Raw genomic sequence first — 17,318 nt, forward strand, 5'->3', positions numbered from 1 at the left:
ACTGCTGTGAAAACTTTCTCATGACTGCAGATCAAAGATCTATGTCTGCTTGTTATGCATGACGGAGCTCTTCGCCCACAGAATTCCTACGGTGACACCCCTGTTTCTACTTAGCATAGGAACAAGAATGTGCCATTGATTTGAAAAATAAATCAAACATCCACATTCCTCAGGATCCTTTCAGCTGTTTTATGTTACACATGCAAACAAAGAGAGTCGGCAAGAACAGCGATGAAGGCGCAGAACAAAAATCTTTTGGTGTGTGCTGGTATTTTTTTTTTTTTTTGCCACGCACAGAAAAAATGACTAACATTAATCATTAACACTAATTATTCATTCAGAACCGCAGCATCTGTGTAAGGTGGTAACAGCCTGTACTTGACTTGGAGCTTGGTTAATAATGTTCCTTTCAGGGCCGAGTACAAAAAGATTATTTAGAGAGCATATTATTTATTTTCTCCGATCCAGCTGGTGTGCAGAGAGAAACGTTGAATAAGTGTGTCGATTTGAAGTCAGAATGATGGTCCACCTGGTAGATGGCAAACGGCAGCTGATTTGCCAAAAAGGTTAGTCACACACAAACGGACAAGACAGTCACCGCGGCTTTCTGCCGACAGCTCCTCGGGGTAAGGGAATGACGACTGCTCCGAGAACAGGAGGAGACGCGTGACTGTGTGACGGATCTTTAGACTGCGCATGAAACAGACCGAAGAGGACAGCTGCTCAAAGCATCAGAGCATATAATAAACATCATACGGTTACAATAATGTGAATGTGAAGGGGATGCATACATACAACCCTGAATTTTCATTATTATATTATAACTTATGGCAGAAAATAATTGATCTCCTTAATTATATGCAGCATTTACAGTTTGTCATATGCATGTGTGCTTTTTGTGTTGTGCATAGTGGGCTGCAAAGTCGTCCTATTTCATTCTCCTGCTGGTCTTGATGTAGGTGTCTTATTATAAGTGTCTCTATAATATTGAAAGGCCCTTAAGCTCTGTAAAAATCTGGGATTTCCGAGTTAAATTTGTTGTTTTTCGCTGTAGATGGAGGTCTATCTGTGTCTTGACCTCACCCGTCGAGCGTGGGCGGACAGATATTTTGCCAATTCATAATCTCTTTGGCTTTTAGTAGATTGCGGAATACGTTTTCTTTGCACTGCATTGTTATTTGGGTTATTTTAATCGGTGTTTGCACAGCACTGTTGTTGTGAGGCTTAGCTCTTGGTTTTGTAGGGCTTTGGAATGAAGGTTGTTTAGAGAGATAGATGCAGAGTGATTTTAAGAAAAAATCTGAATTTTTGCATGCTTATTAGTGGATCTGCATAAATCCTTATTTACATGCATACAGCTGTGGTTACTAAGTAATGTGCTACTTTATTAGTTACACCTTGCCAGTACTGAGTTGGACCCCTTTTATCCTTCAGAATGGACTTAATTCTTAGTGGCGTCAATTCAACAAGATGTTGCACTTTCACCACCACATCCTCACTGTGCTCTTTTCTATTGAGTGACATTTAAATGCCCACACCGCCATCACCACAAGCCTGAACCATTGACATAAGGCATGATGGATCCTATCAGATTGTTCATGACAAATTTTGACTCTACATCCGAATATCGTAGTAGAATTTGAGTGTTTTTTCAGTCTTCTGTTGTCCAATATTGTTGAGCCTATATGGTAATTTTAGCGTCTTCTTAGATGAAAGGAGTGACACCTGGTATGGTCTCCTGCTGTAGCTCATCTGCTTCAAGGTTCCATGTGTTCAGAGATGCTCTTCTGCATACTTTGTTTGTATTGATTAATTATCTGAGTCACTGTTGCCTTCCTATCAGTTCAAAACAGTCTGACATTCCTCCTCTGACCTCTTGCATCAACAATGCATTTTCTTCCAGAGAACAGCCGCCCACTGGATATTTTCTCTTTTTCAAGCCAATCTCTGTAAACCCTAGTGATGGTTGTGTGTGAAAATCCCATTAGATCAGCAGTTTCTGAACTACTCAGACCAGCTCATCATCCACAAACGGCCGTGCCACATTCAAAGTCACTTAAATCACCTTTCTTCCCCATTCTGATGCTCAGATTGTACATCCACAGTCATCCAGACTGTGTGTAATTCATTAAGTTGCTGCCCTGTGATTGACTGATTAGATGTTTGTATGAAGTGAGGGAAGATTTGGTGGTGGGTTTACCTTGGGACTAACAGATTCCTACCACGTAAAAGTGCAGTGTCTGTTGGACTCTCACTCAGATCCATCCCTAGCTCTGTACAAACCTGTCAGACGCACGTCTCTGGGTGTGACTGTACTGGTCTATAATGGAGGGCATCACTTCCGGTATGATGGCGCCTGTGTTTGGCTTTGCCGCTGCCGGGTGCAGTTTGTCACGCTCTTTCGTCGTGCTTTTTTTCTCTGCTCTGCTGTTTTTTATTTGTATCAATGATGTACTGGCTGCCTTGGTTTATGATCGTTTGACGCTGCTATCCATCCGATCTTCAATGATGGCTCAAGATGTCTCATCCTCCTCCTCCTTTGGCACTTTCCATCCTCCGCACTTTCCTCCGCACTCCTTTGGCACTTTCCATCCTCCGCCAGTGGCTGGGTCCTCGGCCAGCGTCCTCAGCGTTCCCCGCAGACCACGGAGAAGGAGAGGAAGAAGAGCAGGTATCCAGGTGAAGCTTAGGCTTTTCTGGCGGCGGGGGCTGACTGGAAAGCGATGTCGAGCGTGCTTTGTTACCTATGCTCAGAACAGCTCCATGGAGAGGAATTTGTGTTCCATGTCCCTGCTTGGATATGCAGAGCCCGGCTCTCCGAGACCGTGCTGCCTCAGAAGGGTTCATCCAGACTCTCCTGCTGACTGGCTTTTCATCCCCTCGGTGAGTGGAATCTACGAGCGTGAAGGCTCAAACCCCGAGTATTTACGTCCTTTAACTCGAGCCTCTGCCAAAAATGATGCTTTCACCCCGCTGAACATGGCGCTTTTTAATGCCCGATCATTGACTAATAAATCGTTCGTGCTTAACGATTTTATATCTTCTAAGAAACTGGACTTCTTATTTCTGACCGAGACCTGGCAGCGGGACTTGGACTATTCGTCTCTCATTGAAATGTGCCCGAACGGCTATTCCGTCATCAGCCAGCCTCGGGGATCTGGTCGTGGAGGAGGTCTCGCGGTGGCATTTCAGGGCCGTTTCAACTGCCGTTCAGTGAAAGTTGGACACTTTCTTTCCTTTGAATTACAGCTTATTAAAATCGGAAGTAAGGATCCTTTTTATTGTGCTGTGGTGTATCGTCCACCCGGCCCAAATAGCTTGTTTTTATCGGAGTTTAGCGACTTCCTGTCCTCTACTATGAGGTTGTCCAGACTGCTTTTAGTTGGGGATTTTAACATTCATGTTGATGATGACTCCGACCTCTTTGCCAGAGGTTTTATCAACATTATGGATTCTTTTCATTTTACCCAGCATGTGTCCGGCCCCACACATAACAAAGGACACACACTGGACCTTGTTTTTACTTTGGGTTTGAATATTGATTCTATTTGTTCTGAGGACATCTTTATCTCTGATCATCACTGTATTCTTTTTAACATGTCTTTTCATGAGCCTTTGTCTCCTGTTCACCGGACAATTATCTCGCGCATCATAAATTCCTCCACAGCGGAGAATTTCTCGGATGCTTTTAATTTAACACTATCCCCGCAGAACGGCGTTGATTTCTTAACAGATCTATTTAATAACCATTGTTTTTCGATTTTAGATGAAATCTGTCCGGTTAAAATGAGACCCGTTTCTGTTTCCAAGTCCTTACCTTGGCTAAATGACAACATCCGCTCCATAAAACGTGATTGTCGTAAAGCTGAGCGCTTATGGAGGAAAACTCATTTAAATGTTCATCTCCTTTACTTAAAGGATCTTTTAGCCTCTTTTAACAATGCAATTAGAGATGCGAGGGCTGCTTATTTTTCTCATCTGGTTGCAAAGAGCAGAGGTAATCCTAAGGTATTATTTGACACTATTACTGATATTATTACTCCTGCTCCACCTGCTGCCATTATTTCTTCTAATGAAGACTGCGAAACATTTCTTTCTTTTTTTCTAGAAAAAATTAGTAATGTAAGGAAAAAATTGTCCCCATCAGCATCTGCATTGTCAGTTCCTACGCCAGCTCGGCCTGTCGTTTTAGAAAGCTTTTTACCCGTCTCACTATCAGAGCTGGAAAAAATAATTAATGCAACAAAAGCATCCTCCTGTTCACTCGACATTTTACCCGCATCGTTATTCAAAAATGTCTTCCACTCTATTGGTCCCTGTGTGCTCACCATAATTAACACCTCACTGGGATCTGGTAAAGTCCCTGCTTATTTTAAAACTGCTGCTATACACCCCCTGTTAAAAAAGCCTATGCTGGACCCATCTCTCACTAGCAATTACAGACCAATCTCAAAAATACCATTAATTGCTAAGATATTAGAGAAGGTTGTGGCTAAGCAGCTTACAGCAGTTTTAGACAAACATAATATCTTTGACAAATTTCAGTCTGGCTTTCGTAGAGCTCATTCTACTGAAACAGCCCTTCTTAGAGTTTCCAATGACATTCTGATGCAAAACGATGCAGGAAAGTGTTCTGTACTCCTAATGTTGGACCTTACGTCAGCCTTTGACACCGTTGACCATTATATTTTTCTTGAAAGGCTGAAATACTGGGTTGGTGTATCTGGGTCTGCCTTAGAGTGGTTCTCCTCGTATCTCTATGAACGATACTTTTCTGTGGCGGTTTCTAAGTACAGGTCATCTTCCACGTCCCTGTCCTATGGTGTGCCACAAGGTTCTGTGCTGGGGCCCTTATTGTTTTTAATATATCTACTTCCTCTCCAGCATATCTTGAGCCCCTTTGAGGACATTTGCTACCACTGCTACGCAGACGACATCCAGCTATATATATCTTTTAAACCTGAAGATGTTTCTAAGCTGCAGATTCTGATTGTGTGCTTAGAAACCATCAAAGGTTGGATGGCTGACAACTTCCTCCAACTTAATGAAGAAAAGACTGAAGTCCTTCTATGTGCTCCAGACAGACATGTACCTAACATAATGAATGCTCTTGGTCCTCTTTCAACATTTGTGAAATCGTCTATCAGGAACCTAGGGGTAACCTTTGATTCTGCTCTTACCCTGGATGTCCACGTCAAATCTCTGGTTCGGTCCTGTTTCTATCATTTAAGAAACATTTCTAAATTGAGCCCCATAGTATCTCATACTGAACTGGAGATTGTTATTCATGCATTCATTTCATCACGATTGGACTACTGTAATTCACTGTTTACATGTCTAAACAAAAACTCCTTGGAGCGTCTGCAGATTGTCCAAAATGCCGCAGCAAGGCTTCTGACAAAAACATCGAAATACTCTCATGTAACACCATTGCTTATACAGCTGCACTGGCTCCCCGTTGAATTCAGAGTCCACTTTAAGATTCTGGTTCTGACATTTAAGGCTCTTCAAGAACAAGCACCAGCGTACATCATTGAACTTTTACAGCCCTATGCCCCTAGTAGGTCCCTGAGGTCTTGTGATCAGGGCCTACTTGTTATTCAGTATACAAGACTGAAAACCAAGGGTGATAGAGCTTTTGCTACTGTGGCCGCCAGACTGTGGAATTCTCTTCCTCAGAACTTAAGATCTGCAGACTCAGTGATTACTTTTAAAAAACAGCTAAAAACACATCTTTTTAAAATTGCATTTTGTTAACTTTTGACTGTTTTTGTTTTATACTTTGTGAAGCACTTTGTGATCTTTTATCTAGAAATGTGCTATATAAATAAAATTTTACTTACTTACTTACTTACTTACTTACTTATCATCACCTTTATTTATATGTACATTATATGAAGCCGGAAATGAATTCAGACTTATGATGAACACGTCTTCAATTAATTCTTTGTCTCCAATGTTAACAGTAAATACATTTATTTAGTTAGAGCTTATACAAGTCTCCATTAGGCCAGACAGACTCAAAAACCTTCTGAAAACCAGTAAAATGTGAATTTCTTTTCTATCAAGGAAATCTAGGACTCTTGGGATACTACGGAATAATTCATCTGGACAACTGCTGACTGAAATACCACAGCATGGTTTGATTTATCGAAGCCTTTTGGAGCAGATGCCACAAAAACATCCCAATTGCATTACAATATTGAACAGCTTCAACACTGCACAATGCAGTTTAGGGAGTGCTGGATTTGAGCATTTAATTTTTAGCCCTTAACTTTAAAAGCCTGATGGGGTACTGTCGTCAGTTCACCTGGCGGGCAGCATGGACGCACGCAAGTTTGTGAATGTGATAACTTAAGAACAAGTTGACATAGGAGCTTCAAGTTGATACCATAGGTATATCTACTAAAAATCTCGGACGAGTTTGAATCTCGGTGACCTCAACCTTAAAGTCAAGGTCAGAGGTCAGGTTTTCTCAAAATCTTTTGATTCGAGAACAAGGCGTTGTAGGATTTCGAAGCCTCTGCTAGGAGGCTCATCTTTCTTCTGATGTATTCTTTTCATTCTCTTACTCTTGGGGAATTATTAGCGGGTTTAAATTGCTTCTCAAGCTCTAGAATTAACTGGAAATAGGTTTTCCATCACTGAGTGGGTTATAGTATTTATTTCATCCCTGATTGTATTCTGTTGTGTCCACAGAGCTCTACAGTTACACAGAAGAGCCAGAGTTTGCCCTCAACAGAGACTACTTCGAAGAGGACTTCAGAAGCCATGGTAATGTGTGTGTGTGTGCGCATGTGTGTGTGTCCCTTCAAGTTCCAGAATTACAAAATTGCACTGGCACACTAAAGGCTGTAAAAGCGACGTGTTCAGTGAGCTGCTGTGGTTTACAACCTGACCGGTGAGGCGAGGGTGAGCAGACACATCAAAGCTCTGCTCTTTTAAGCTGTTCAAAGAATTGATATCCCTACAGATTGAAGGGGCCACCCTTAAAGCATGTGATTAACGTTTGGTTATCGAGAACAAAGTGGCTTTTCCAGTCTGTACGTCGGCGTTATTATCAGCCTGACAGGATCGAGCTTTAATTCGGTGTTGCTTTATCTGCTTTTGTGTGGAAAATTGCATTAAATTACATTTTTCCTGTTGAGCAAGAAGAAAAACTTTCTTCTTGATTTATTTTATTGTGACAAAGTCGGGTTTTCTGTATTGAGGGAGGTATTATTTTTAGGTTTAGGGCGTTACATCAAGTCCTGCAAAGACGGTGTCGAGGCGCCCTTTGTAGGCAGTTTGAATCAGAAGAGAGTGGTCCTCTCCGTCTGTCACTTTCCCTCCATGCTGTGTGATGATGAATAGCAGAATTAGATGAGAGCTTCACTGTTTTATGGAGGAATAGAGGACAGAGCTGCCTGTTTGCATCACTGTCTTTCCATTAGTGTTTATATGTGCGGTTTCCTGTTTGACTCGTCCTTTTTGTGGACGTGTTAGTGTAGCATGCGAGAGCTCATCAATGTTTTATGCTGCTACCCTCCCCGTCACTCTCATGAATTACAGTTATTATCAAGGCACGTCTAATTGATGGTCTTTGCTGTTTAAAAAAAAAGGGAAGTTTTCTGTGATGTGTGCTGAAATTAGAACGTTTTTTGTGTGTTTTCCTTGCACAAGTGAGAGTGTGTTAAGTTGAAAGAGATCAGTGAGGATGCTTTACTCCTTAATGCTTATCACTGCCTGTCTAATCAACTGAAGAGTCTAAGAGTAGAAGATGGGAGGAAAAAAATCCCATAGTCCTTGCTAGAGACTGAGTGCATTTCTGCAGTGCTGCTGTTTTTGTAGTTGTTTGAGGTGCACTCAGACTCAGTTTTTGCTAGTCTTAAAAATAGTGTTTTTTTTAAAGCATACATCAGGTTTCTCCTCATTGCTTTCAGCTATCTCCAGAGATAATGCAGTGAGCCACAACATACAAGTCTGCCAAAATATCTGAATATAATGGATTCCCAGATGGCAGAACTAACAGCTACTTTTGCAGTTAGCTAAATTAATTGCATGCACGGCACAGTGCAGTAAAATTAAAGCTGGAAATTTGCACTTTAATCACATCTTAATTGTTTGATATGTAATCCACTGTGATGAAGAAAACACCTAACGAGAACAGGAAGTGATAAGTATCTCTTTTGTGCAACAGCCAATGAGAATCCTGGGTTTACGACATCCATGTTACTATAGGAAACGGCTTTAGTGCAGCACGCAGCAACTGCATCATTCCTTGACCGTAGCAAACCAAAGTACGAGGACTGTGTCATTATTATAAAATTATTTGTATTCTTGTTATTTTGAAAAATTAACTTCCCTGTAGATTCAGATTGTTTTCAAGTTTCTTTTCCTCACTTTTTCCTCCGCTCGTGAGTTTGTAACAGGAACTTTAGCATCTCTTTGTTTTCCTCTCATTTTTCAATCCTTAAAAAATGCTGCAAAGTGCATCAAAACTTTGAAAAAGTCGACACAGATACACTCGGAGTTCTCTAAGTCACAGAAAAAAAATACAAATTAAATTTATCTGACTGCAACCTTGAACCATTTGTTTCTGTGTCCTTTCTGCAGCTCGAGGCAGGCGGTGGATCGAGCTGACGGTGGAGGAGCAGAGGGCGTATGTAATGAGGCTGCTGGACGCGCTGGAGGTGACGGACAGGGACAAGAGGCTGAAGGTGGCCAGGGCCATCCTCTACCTGGCTCAGGGTGTGTGGGCTGCACAAAATACAAGCCTTTTTCACAGCAGACATTTAGGTTTTAGAGGAAACGCACATGTCTTGCTGTTAATATTAACCATGGCTAAGTCTTCAACAAGGTCGTGACAGTGAGCCAGAATGCACAGAAATAGAATGATTTCATTATTTACATGGGTCACTGCTATTCTGCCATCATTTGCTTCGAATAGTCATCACTTCTCGCCTTGTTTCTCCAGGAGTGTTTGATGAGTGTGACACAGAGGTGGATGTCCTCCACTGGTCCAGGCACAACATTTTCCTGCTGTACGACATGGGCATCTTCACAGCACTGCTGGAGCTGCTTAGCATGGAGATAGAGTGAGTAAGACACCCTGGTTATAAATGTAACATTGTTCTTTATGCAGTGCTGCAGGGATGTTTCCAGGCTGGGGTGCGAAGCGCTCCTGGGGGAGCAGATGCTCCATCGCCCTCCTCGCCCTTCTTGTGGATCGCCTCAGCTGCAATGCCCGTTCGGGTCCCCTTCGCTGGGGCGCCCCCGGCGGGTTGACTTAGAATGAGTGCAGACCAGGGGAATCCGACTGTTTAATTAAAACAAAATTATCAAAAATAATAGAACAATTATAGAAAACTGAGGTACAAACCTCTGTCCTATCGCAGATTTATTATAAGAAAAGTGGAGATTCAAACAAGCTTTTTATGGGCTGGCATAGAAGCATGCTGCTGCCATGACCCCTTGTAGACATCTTTCTTTTTTGTTATATTTCTTACTCTTACATGTTTCAGATCATCAATTTTTAACATTAGACAAATATAAACTAGTAAATACAAAATGCAGTTTTGTAAATGATGATATCATTAATTGAGTGAAAAATGCCAACCTCGTCTTGTGTGAAAAAGTAATTGCCTTGTAAACACAAATACAAGTTCACGTCTTAGTCTAACTCAGAATAGGTAAGGGAGAGAGGGGCTAGCATTCCCTGGGGATCAGAGAGAGAGAGAGAGAAGCGAGGAATATGCAGAGGCTGATGAAGATGGTCAGCCAGGCAGAGATGAAGCTGAAGCTGAACAGACAGATGGCTGTGATCTAATCATAAATCCAGTCCATCATTTGATGATGTGGTCAGTTAAAGATGACTAATGTATGCAAACTTGCCACTTTAGTTACATGGTCATATACAAATGTAATGATACTGGGAGCGCATTGTAACTGGATACATAGCACTACACCTCTGTTCTTCATTACTTCGGAGAGGCAGAGACACACAAAAGGCTGCTGAGGAGAGACTATAGGTAGCGCGCCGCCTGTGATCAACAGACCCCTTCACTGGGAACGCGGCGTGACAAAGGCTCGGTTGGGCTTCAGTGCTGCTTTGTTGTTACATAAGCTGCTGCGAGGCATCTTCAAGTTGCATAGAGCTGCGGAGCAGGGCGGTTTCAGCAAGACGAGCAGGAAAAACATGATGAAGTGTTAATCATACAGGTACAGGTAGTCTCACCTGCGATGTATTCAGAGACTGGCTTGCCACTTTCAGATAATCCACTAAAATCATGTAGCATTTGTTCCCGCAGCAACAGCCAGGCGTGCAGCAGTGCGGTGAGGAAGCCTGCCATCTCTCTTGCAGACAGCACAGAGCTCAGGTAAGCAGCATAAAACCGATTCAGCTTCCTGTCTGCTTCAGATCAGGAGGCCAATAAATACTGTTTAAAAATAACCAAAATGCTTAACTTCATGCCATCTGGCCTAATCTGCAAAATGTAATTGTATTCGCTGACTGTTGTCCTCACATTCATTTTCGCTCTACTTCTGCCTAATGAAATAGATTTTTTTTAACACAACAGGCCTTACACACAAACACATGAAATCATACGATTCACACACATACAGTAGCGCCGTCTGTGCGTTCCCTAAATGAACACTTGCAAATAATTACAAGCTAGACGAGTGGATTTGCCCTTAATTACTGCCGCAGAACCGAAAGCCATTATAGTCCTTTTGAACCGAGCGAGAAGCTTTGTTGAGCGAACAAAGCATTTAATGTACAAAACACCACCTGTATTGCATCAGATAATTACGAGGGAATGGCTGCATTATCCAGCCAGAGCTCGGAGATTATTTTCTCCTAAATGCGTGAGCAATTTGCAAAACCAAGCGCTACTTGCTTATAATTTCCTCTGTTATATCAATGATTCTTGTACTTATAGGCCATTTAGGGCCATTATATCTGGTCAGGGCAGCAGTTAAATGCATGCCACACACAGACAAATGCACACATAACCTCAATGTGTCCATGATGAGTTCTTTGGACGTTTCCTTTCTCGCAGAGTCTTACTGAGCATCATGTACTTGATGGTGGAAACCATTAGAGTGCAAACAGAAGACGACCGACCTGAGTGGATAGCAGCCAGAGAGACCTTCAAGAATGAGCTCGGTGTGTGCATGTGTGTTTATTCAGTATTTTGAAGTTACATGAGTATATCTTTTCATTGGCTTTCATGCTGCATGTCATTTTATTCCATTTAAAAACATTGCCTTTGACCCCCCCCTCCAGCTTCTCCTCTTTACAACGGAGAGCCCTTTGCTCTACTGCTTTTCACCATGGTGACCAAGTTCTGCAGCATGAACGCGCCACACTTCCCCATGAAGAAAGTACTACTGCTGCTGTGGAAAACAATACTGGTCAGTGTGTTACAGTCAAGTTGTTGCATGTAATGCAAATAAATCTATTTCTGTCCATGTCTGCATTTTTTATTTTATTTTTTTAATAAAACAAGTTTCACAAACACTCAGCGCCCACTTCATTATTTAGACCTTGCTGGTACCTGGTTGGGCCTTATTTTGCTTTCATAGCTGTCTTAATAGTTTGTGGCATAGATTCAACAAGGTGCTGGAAATATTCCCCAGAGATTTTGGTCCATATTGACATGATGGCATCGCACAGTTAGTAAATTTGCTACTCTGTTGCATTGACATCTGGTGACTGTGGAGGCGCTGGAGTGCAGTGAAGCAGCAGTCAAAGGATGGGTACACTGTGGCCATAAAGGCATGACAAGGTCAAAAACAGTACTGTGTTTTGTAGGCTGTGACGTTTAAATGATCCAAAATTGCCACTGCGGGGCCCAAAGTGTGCCAAGAAAATGTCCACAGTATTACACCAGCAGCAGCCAGAACGGTTGATACAAGGGAGGATGGATTCATGCTTTTATGTTGTTTACACCAGATTCTGACCCTGGCGTCAACAAGGCATTTTCTCCCAGAAAACTGCCAATCATTGGATAGTTTCCTTTTTTTTAATACCATTGTCAGATGGTTATGATGTGGAAAATCTGAATTATACACAGCCCATCTGGCACTAACACCATGCCAGGTTCAGCCACTTGGATTGTCTTTCCTCACCATTCTGGTGCTCAGTTTGAACTCCAGCAGGTCGTGATGACCACGTCTACATGACTAAATACACTGAGTTGCTGCCATGTGATTGGTTGATTAGGAAGGGGTGTGTACTGTCCCTACACACTGCTCCCTGGTGGCTGCCCACTGGGTGAATGGGTTAAATGCAGAAGAGTTATTTCCCAATGGGGACTAACACATACACATTATTGTTTACAAAATTTTATTCCCCTGTTAATAGACATTACTTAAACTTTGTTGGTAATATTTTATAACACATGAATCATTGTTTACCTGGGTCTTTTCTGTCTTCCAGTTTACTTTGGGAGGTTTTGAGGAGCTCCAGGAGATGAAGGTGCGACACCGGGAGCGTCTCAACCTGCCCCCACTGCCAGAGGACAGCATCAAGGTGGTCAGGGCCATGAGAGCGGCCTCGCCCCCGGCCTCCGCCATGGAGCTCATCGAACAGCAACAACAGCAGAAGAGAGGTCGCCGCAGCCGCAGGGTACTAGCCCTCGAGCACACATGGACATCACACTGAAGCTAAATCCATTTAGACAACGTTTAGGTGACAGTGTCACTTTAGTGTATATTGCTGGCATGCTGTTATTAATACAAACTAATGTAATGTTGATCAGTTTCATCTATCTACCCTAGTAGACTCTCACTCTCTAACTCTTTGCTGGGTCACCTTTTTCCAAAAGTTCCAACATCATCAGTTCCCTGCTGTAAGTCAGTGACCACAGATGATCTTGGTGCTCGGACAGCTTTGAGAATCCCAGCCTCTCTATTTTTTTTTTAATACTACAAAGTTTGACTGGACAGGCTTCCTCTTTAATTGCCCCTCTTCCTTCCTTGTGTCCCCACAGAGTGCCTTTGTTGATAGCTTGGAAGGAGACAGTCCTTTTCCCAAGAAGCAGGTCTTTACCCACAAGTTCCCTCTTATTCTCCTGCATTTTCTTTCTGCACTGAGCTAGACTTTTTGCACTCCTCTCCCACATCCCTGCAACCCGCCCCGTGCAAAATCTCCTCTCTCTGCCTCTTTGGCTTCCTTTTTCTCCTTCTACCTGCGTTTACTTTTCTCCTCTACTTGTCCTAACTGTTGCCATTTAAAACTCATCCAGTCCCGACCGGATGCACTGCACTTGTCAGATAATTTACCTGATTTAAATTGGAGTTTGAAGTTATCCACTGGGCAAACTCTTTAGTGTTTGAATAGATAATGGATTGGCAAAATTCTGATGTTATAGATGGTTTTGGTGCAGCCTTACATTCTGCCTAATTTCTAATACTCCATTTAATTGTTTCCAGCTTCATGCACATGTGTGTATTTCTTTTGCTTTCCTTTAAGTCTCCTGTTATTTTAATAATTTTTGCATGCTTCTGTTTTAATCCTCCAAGTGTCCCTCATTCCCTTCCCCTGCTTTGCTTTTCCATTTTGTCTTTTCCCCTCTTTTATTTTTGCTCATATTCCACTATTCTCCCCTCTTTTCGTTACTCTTTCTTCCTCCTCTTCCTCCTGGGGCGGCAGGGTTTGAGGGACAGGGCTGACTTGCTGGCTGTAATCACTGGCGCTGGAGCAGTCCCATAAAGAAAGCTCACTTCAGACATCAACAGTAGGAGCATCTCCCTTGTAGTTTTCATCACATTGCTACTGGGTTTGGTCTCAAAAATCACCTTGCACCGTAGAGTGTGGACTAGGGGTCAATGTCTTTAAAATGCATTCATTGAGGAGGTGAATTGAGCTCACCGCCACTGTAGTTTTACTTCTGCAGGTGCTGTATTGTAGGTTTCAGTTGACCTCTCTCTTAAATGGATGGCATTAAAAGCAGTTGCCCCCTAACCCTGGTAGAAAAAACCACTAGCTTTACCTCCCACATAGCAGAGAATGGCTTTTCCATAGAGAATGGCTCACGACACAGTCTCACCTTCTCCTCTCCCTCTTCCCACTCCCTCCCTCCCACCATACACTCACTATTAGTGCTCACTTAGCATTAGCGCTACCACTGATACACCAATACTGTACATCGACTCCAGTAGCTCAACTAATGCCCCGAACGCTGACTCATGCCTGATGCTTGCACTCTTACCACAATCATTCATTGTAGAAGTAGAAAACAAAGATGCTTTGTGTGTGTGTGTGTGTGTGTTTGGCACTTAAGAGTTCAATATGAACAATGTCTTTTTAAGACTGCCGCTTGCGTTTTTACCCGTTTCTTCAGTGCAGATGTGTGGTGTGTGGTAAGTTTAATCAGACATGCTGCTTGTGGTGTTGTGGAAGTCTTTCTTCAATATATCACATTTGTTTCACAGGTTTTTGACAGGACACAGTAACCTAAGAGAGTTAAAAGAACATTTCAAGAAATCTGTTGCTTCAGTTTTTTATGTGGAATATCTGTTAGCTTAGCATAAAGACTTAAAGCGTAATAAACATGTGTCTGTGTAGGTTTCCAGCCATCCAGCTTATTTCAGCCTCACGCACTTGAGGTGAAGGCAACTGGACTCCTTTTTAGGCTTCTTCAGTCATAAAAGCTGATGTAGCAGGGGACTTTATCAAAGAGTGTTTGGTGGCTAAAATGGGACAAACTGCCTGTGCCAAAAACAAAAAACAAAAACAAATAAATATCCTTCTATAAGGTTTTTTATAGACTTTTTATTATTATTAAACATAATTTAGCTCTAAACCTCAATAATTTGCTTTAGGGGTGCTGGTTGACAGCCTAAATATCAATGACCAAAAAGCCCAAAGAAACAGTTAGCTTAGCTTTGCGTATTAGTATAGTATCAGTATTTGATAGTATTTTGATAAAACAAACATAGTTCCCTCCAAACGTCAAAAAGACTGCTATTACTGCTTCTAATGTGTGTTAATTAGTGAGCTTTAAAGGTAAGTGTTTGCAGATGCTATAACGCTACGTTTAATATGGAATGATGTCAATTACTTTCGTTTAGCTTCAAGGGGAAGCTGCCACCCTCTTTCTATTTAAAGGTTAAGAGGAAGGCTATCACTGCCTCAAAAGAATGAAATTTGATATTAAGTGAGCAATAGAGGTGGAGATCCCTAAAGCTCGCCTCCTGTATACAGCTTCATATTTAAGTCACACACATATACACATCCACCCACACAGGTGTATTCATTCCTGTGCAATTAGACCACTTCACAGGTCTGTGTGGGTGTGTGCAGATATATTGCGGTCTGTTTTGCTGTTAAGAAGCTGTGCACATTTGTCATTCTCATTATTGTAACTGTGACATGTAAATCTCAACATGTATTGACTTCAGCTTCACTTGGGTCGTAATTAGCCTCTGTGCTAAGGTGATATGATGCATAATAGTGGAGTCAATCTTCTCCTGTGCTATCCTTTAGCAGAGGAGAAGATGTATTTCCCATTGAGGTACACTTACACACTTTTTTAAGGCTGTGTGTTTTCAGTGTGACCAGTATGTGGTGCCTCACAAATGCCTCCATCAGCAGCTTTCTTTAATACTCCTCCTGCAGCAGGTTTGCTTCACCTGTCCCTTAAGAGTCCTCACACTGAGGCTGCATTGCTATAAATTATATACTATAGGTCCAGCTAATAACCACATATGGAACGCTTGAGCTGAAAGTGTGTAGTTTTTAGTATTTTTTGCACTTTAATTAAAACACATCATCTTATGGAGTAAAAATGGTATCTGGTGCACTGCTTCCTGCAGTCTAGATGGAAGCACTTTAATTCCTTTTGCATGATTTCATATACATTTGCAGAGAAGAAGGTGCTTAAAGCTGATAAACTCACAGGTAAAGTTTATATGGAGGATTTTCAATCACGTCTTGGTTTTGCAGTGAAAACTGGAATTTATTATGTCTTAAAAAATTTGGACGAGCTGCTAACTCCTTGATTGCACAGTAGGTGCATATCTGACCTCCTTCCCCTCCTCTCCCCTCTGTCTCCCAGCCCCTGGTCAAGCAGGACAGCTTGGACACGTACAACGAGCGAGACCCCTTTAAGAACGACGACGCCCGGGACGAAGAGGAGGACCCTGAGGACACGGACAGTGGTATTGAGGGTGAGGTGGACCCTCTGGACCGCGACGTCATCATCCAACCGCCACCACCGCCACCTCCTCTGAGACCACCGACAGAGAGGGTCAACTTCCCCAAAGGTCTTCCTTGGGCCCCTAAAGTCAGGTTAATAAAAAAAATGTTGTTTCAATCTGTATTCCTAAAAGTCAGAAAGTTGTTCATGATATGACGTTTTATTCTACAAAAGTTCCAAACGATTGGTTGGTTTGTTACCAAGGTGACCACTGGGGTACAGGAAACTTCAGCTGGGACATGACGGGAAGGTGGTGTCTGTTTTCCCAGTAGATCTTAAACACAACCTCCTCCAGATTTCTCTCCTCGCCAACGTCCAACAATATGCTCTCCATCTGTGTATTTCAGACAGGAGCCTGGGTGTCTCTGCAGGGGGCTGCTGTTGAATAATACATCTCAGAGAAGACAAACACGTTATAGCAGTGCATCAGTTAAAGCCTTTTCTTTAACTGAGCTGTGTCACTGGGCGCTCTCGTTACTGTGTGTTTTTTCTTTGGTCAGAGCGCTGCATCACACAATGATGATTAGACTCTGATCAGTAGGAGGTTCTTAACCCTTCTCACAGAGAGCAGCAGCAGCACACCGTGTGCCCGATGAGATTTGAGAGGGAGCTGATGCAGTACGCTGTGATCTTGTGTTGTGTGCGTTTATGTGGGTGTGTGCGCACATATTTGTGGCTTAAATCTCACTTAAGTCTGCTCCTGTCTTCAGGGAGAAAGACATCGAGCACTTCCTCGAGACGAGTAGGAACAAGTTCATCGGTTTTACTCTGGGGAAGTAGGTGCTTCATCTAAGACTGTTAAATATCTGTATTCATTCAGTTTTTGGTGACTTCTTCATTCAGTGCTGTTCGTTACTTTACAGTGACACAGAAACCCTGGTGGGCTTACCCAGACCCATCCATGAGAGTGTCAAGACTCTTAAACAGGTGAGTGTGGGAATTACTGTGGGGTTATTTTCTATGTTTCTGACTTAGTAAACCATTCTTACACAAATTCACATTTCTAGATGCCCTTATCCACTTCCTTGTGGATATAGTCTCCGTTAATCAATACTCCCACACTGTTGAATCCCCTTGAAATTGGCCTCCCACTGAAAAATCCATAACGTCTTCGTAGAACAGACTGATATG

At 42.4% G+C, this 17,318-nt stretch overlaps 1 protein-coding gene across 6 annotated transcripts in view; it reads left to right on the forward strand.

Annotated features, from left to right (window-relative positions):
- Positions 1 to 17,318, forward strand: part of strip2 (striatin interacting protein 2) — a 34,470-nt gene that overhangs the window by 6,664 nt on the left and 10,488 nt on the right. For 2 of the 6 annotated variants that reach the window (XM_084909278.1, XM_084909283.1), the window contains exons 3-13: positions 6,700 to 6,774; positions 8,596 to 8,730; positions 8,957 to 9,077; positions 10,275 to 10,358; positions 11,043 to 11,149; positions 11,270 to 11,397; positions 12,425 to 12,613; positions 12,978 to 13,028; positions 16,047 to 16,279; positions 16,898 to 16,963; positions 17,051 to 17,114. In XM_084909278.1, the coding sequence (XP_084765404.1) occupies positions 6,700 to 6,774; positions 8,596 to 8,730; positions 8,957 to 9,077; positions 10,275 to 10,358; positions 11,043 to 11,149; positions 11,270 to 11,397; positions 12,425 to 12,613; positions 12,978 to 13,028; positions 16,047 to 16,279; positions 16,898 to 16,963; positions 17,051 to 17,114 (1,253 nt within the window). Of the gene's footprint in view, positions 1 to 2,616; positions 2,884 to 6,699; positions 6,775 to 8,595; positions 8,731 to 8,956; positions 9,078 to 10,274; positions 10,359 to 11,042; positions 11,150 to 11,269; positions 11,398 to 12,424; positions 12,614 to 12,977; positions 13,029 to 16,046; positions 16,280 to 16,897; positions 16,964 to 17,050; positions 17,115 to 17,318 lie in introns of those variants that run through there. The other 4 variants (XM_084909284.1, XM_084909279.1, XM_084909280.1 and 1 more) reach the window with 4 other exon arrangements.

Source organism: Perissodus microlepis, chromosome 17 (genome assembly GCF_051167445.1).
Source record: "Perissodus microlepis isolate ML-2025 ecotype Zambia chromosome 17, ASM5116744v1, whole genome shotgun sequence".
Classification (NCBI taxonomy): Eukaryota; Metazoa; Chordata; class Actinopteri; order Cichliformes; family Cichlidae; genus Perissodus; species Perissodus microlepis.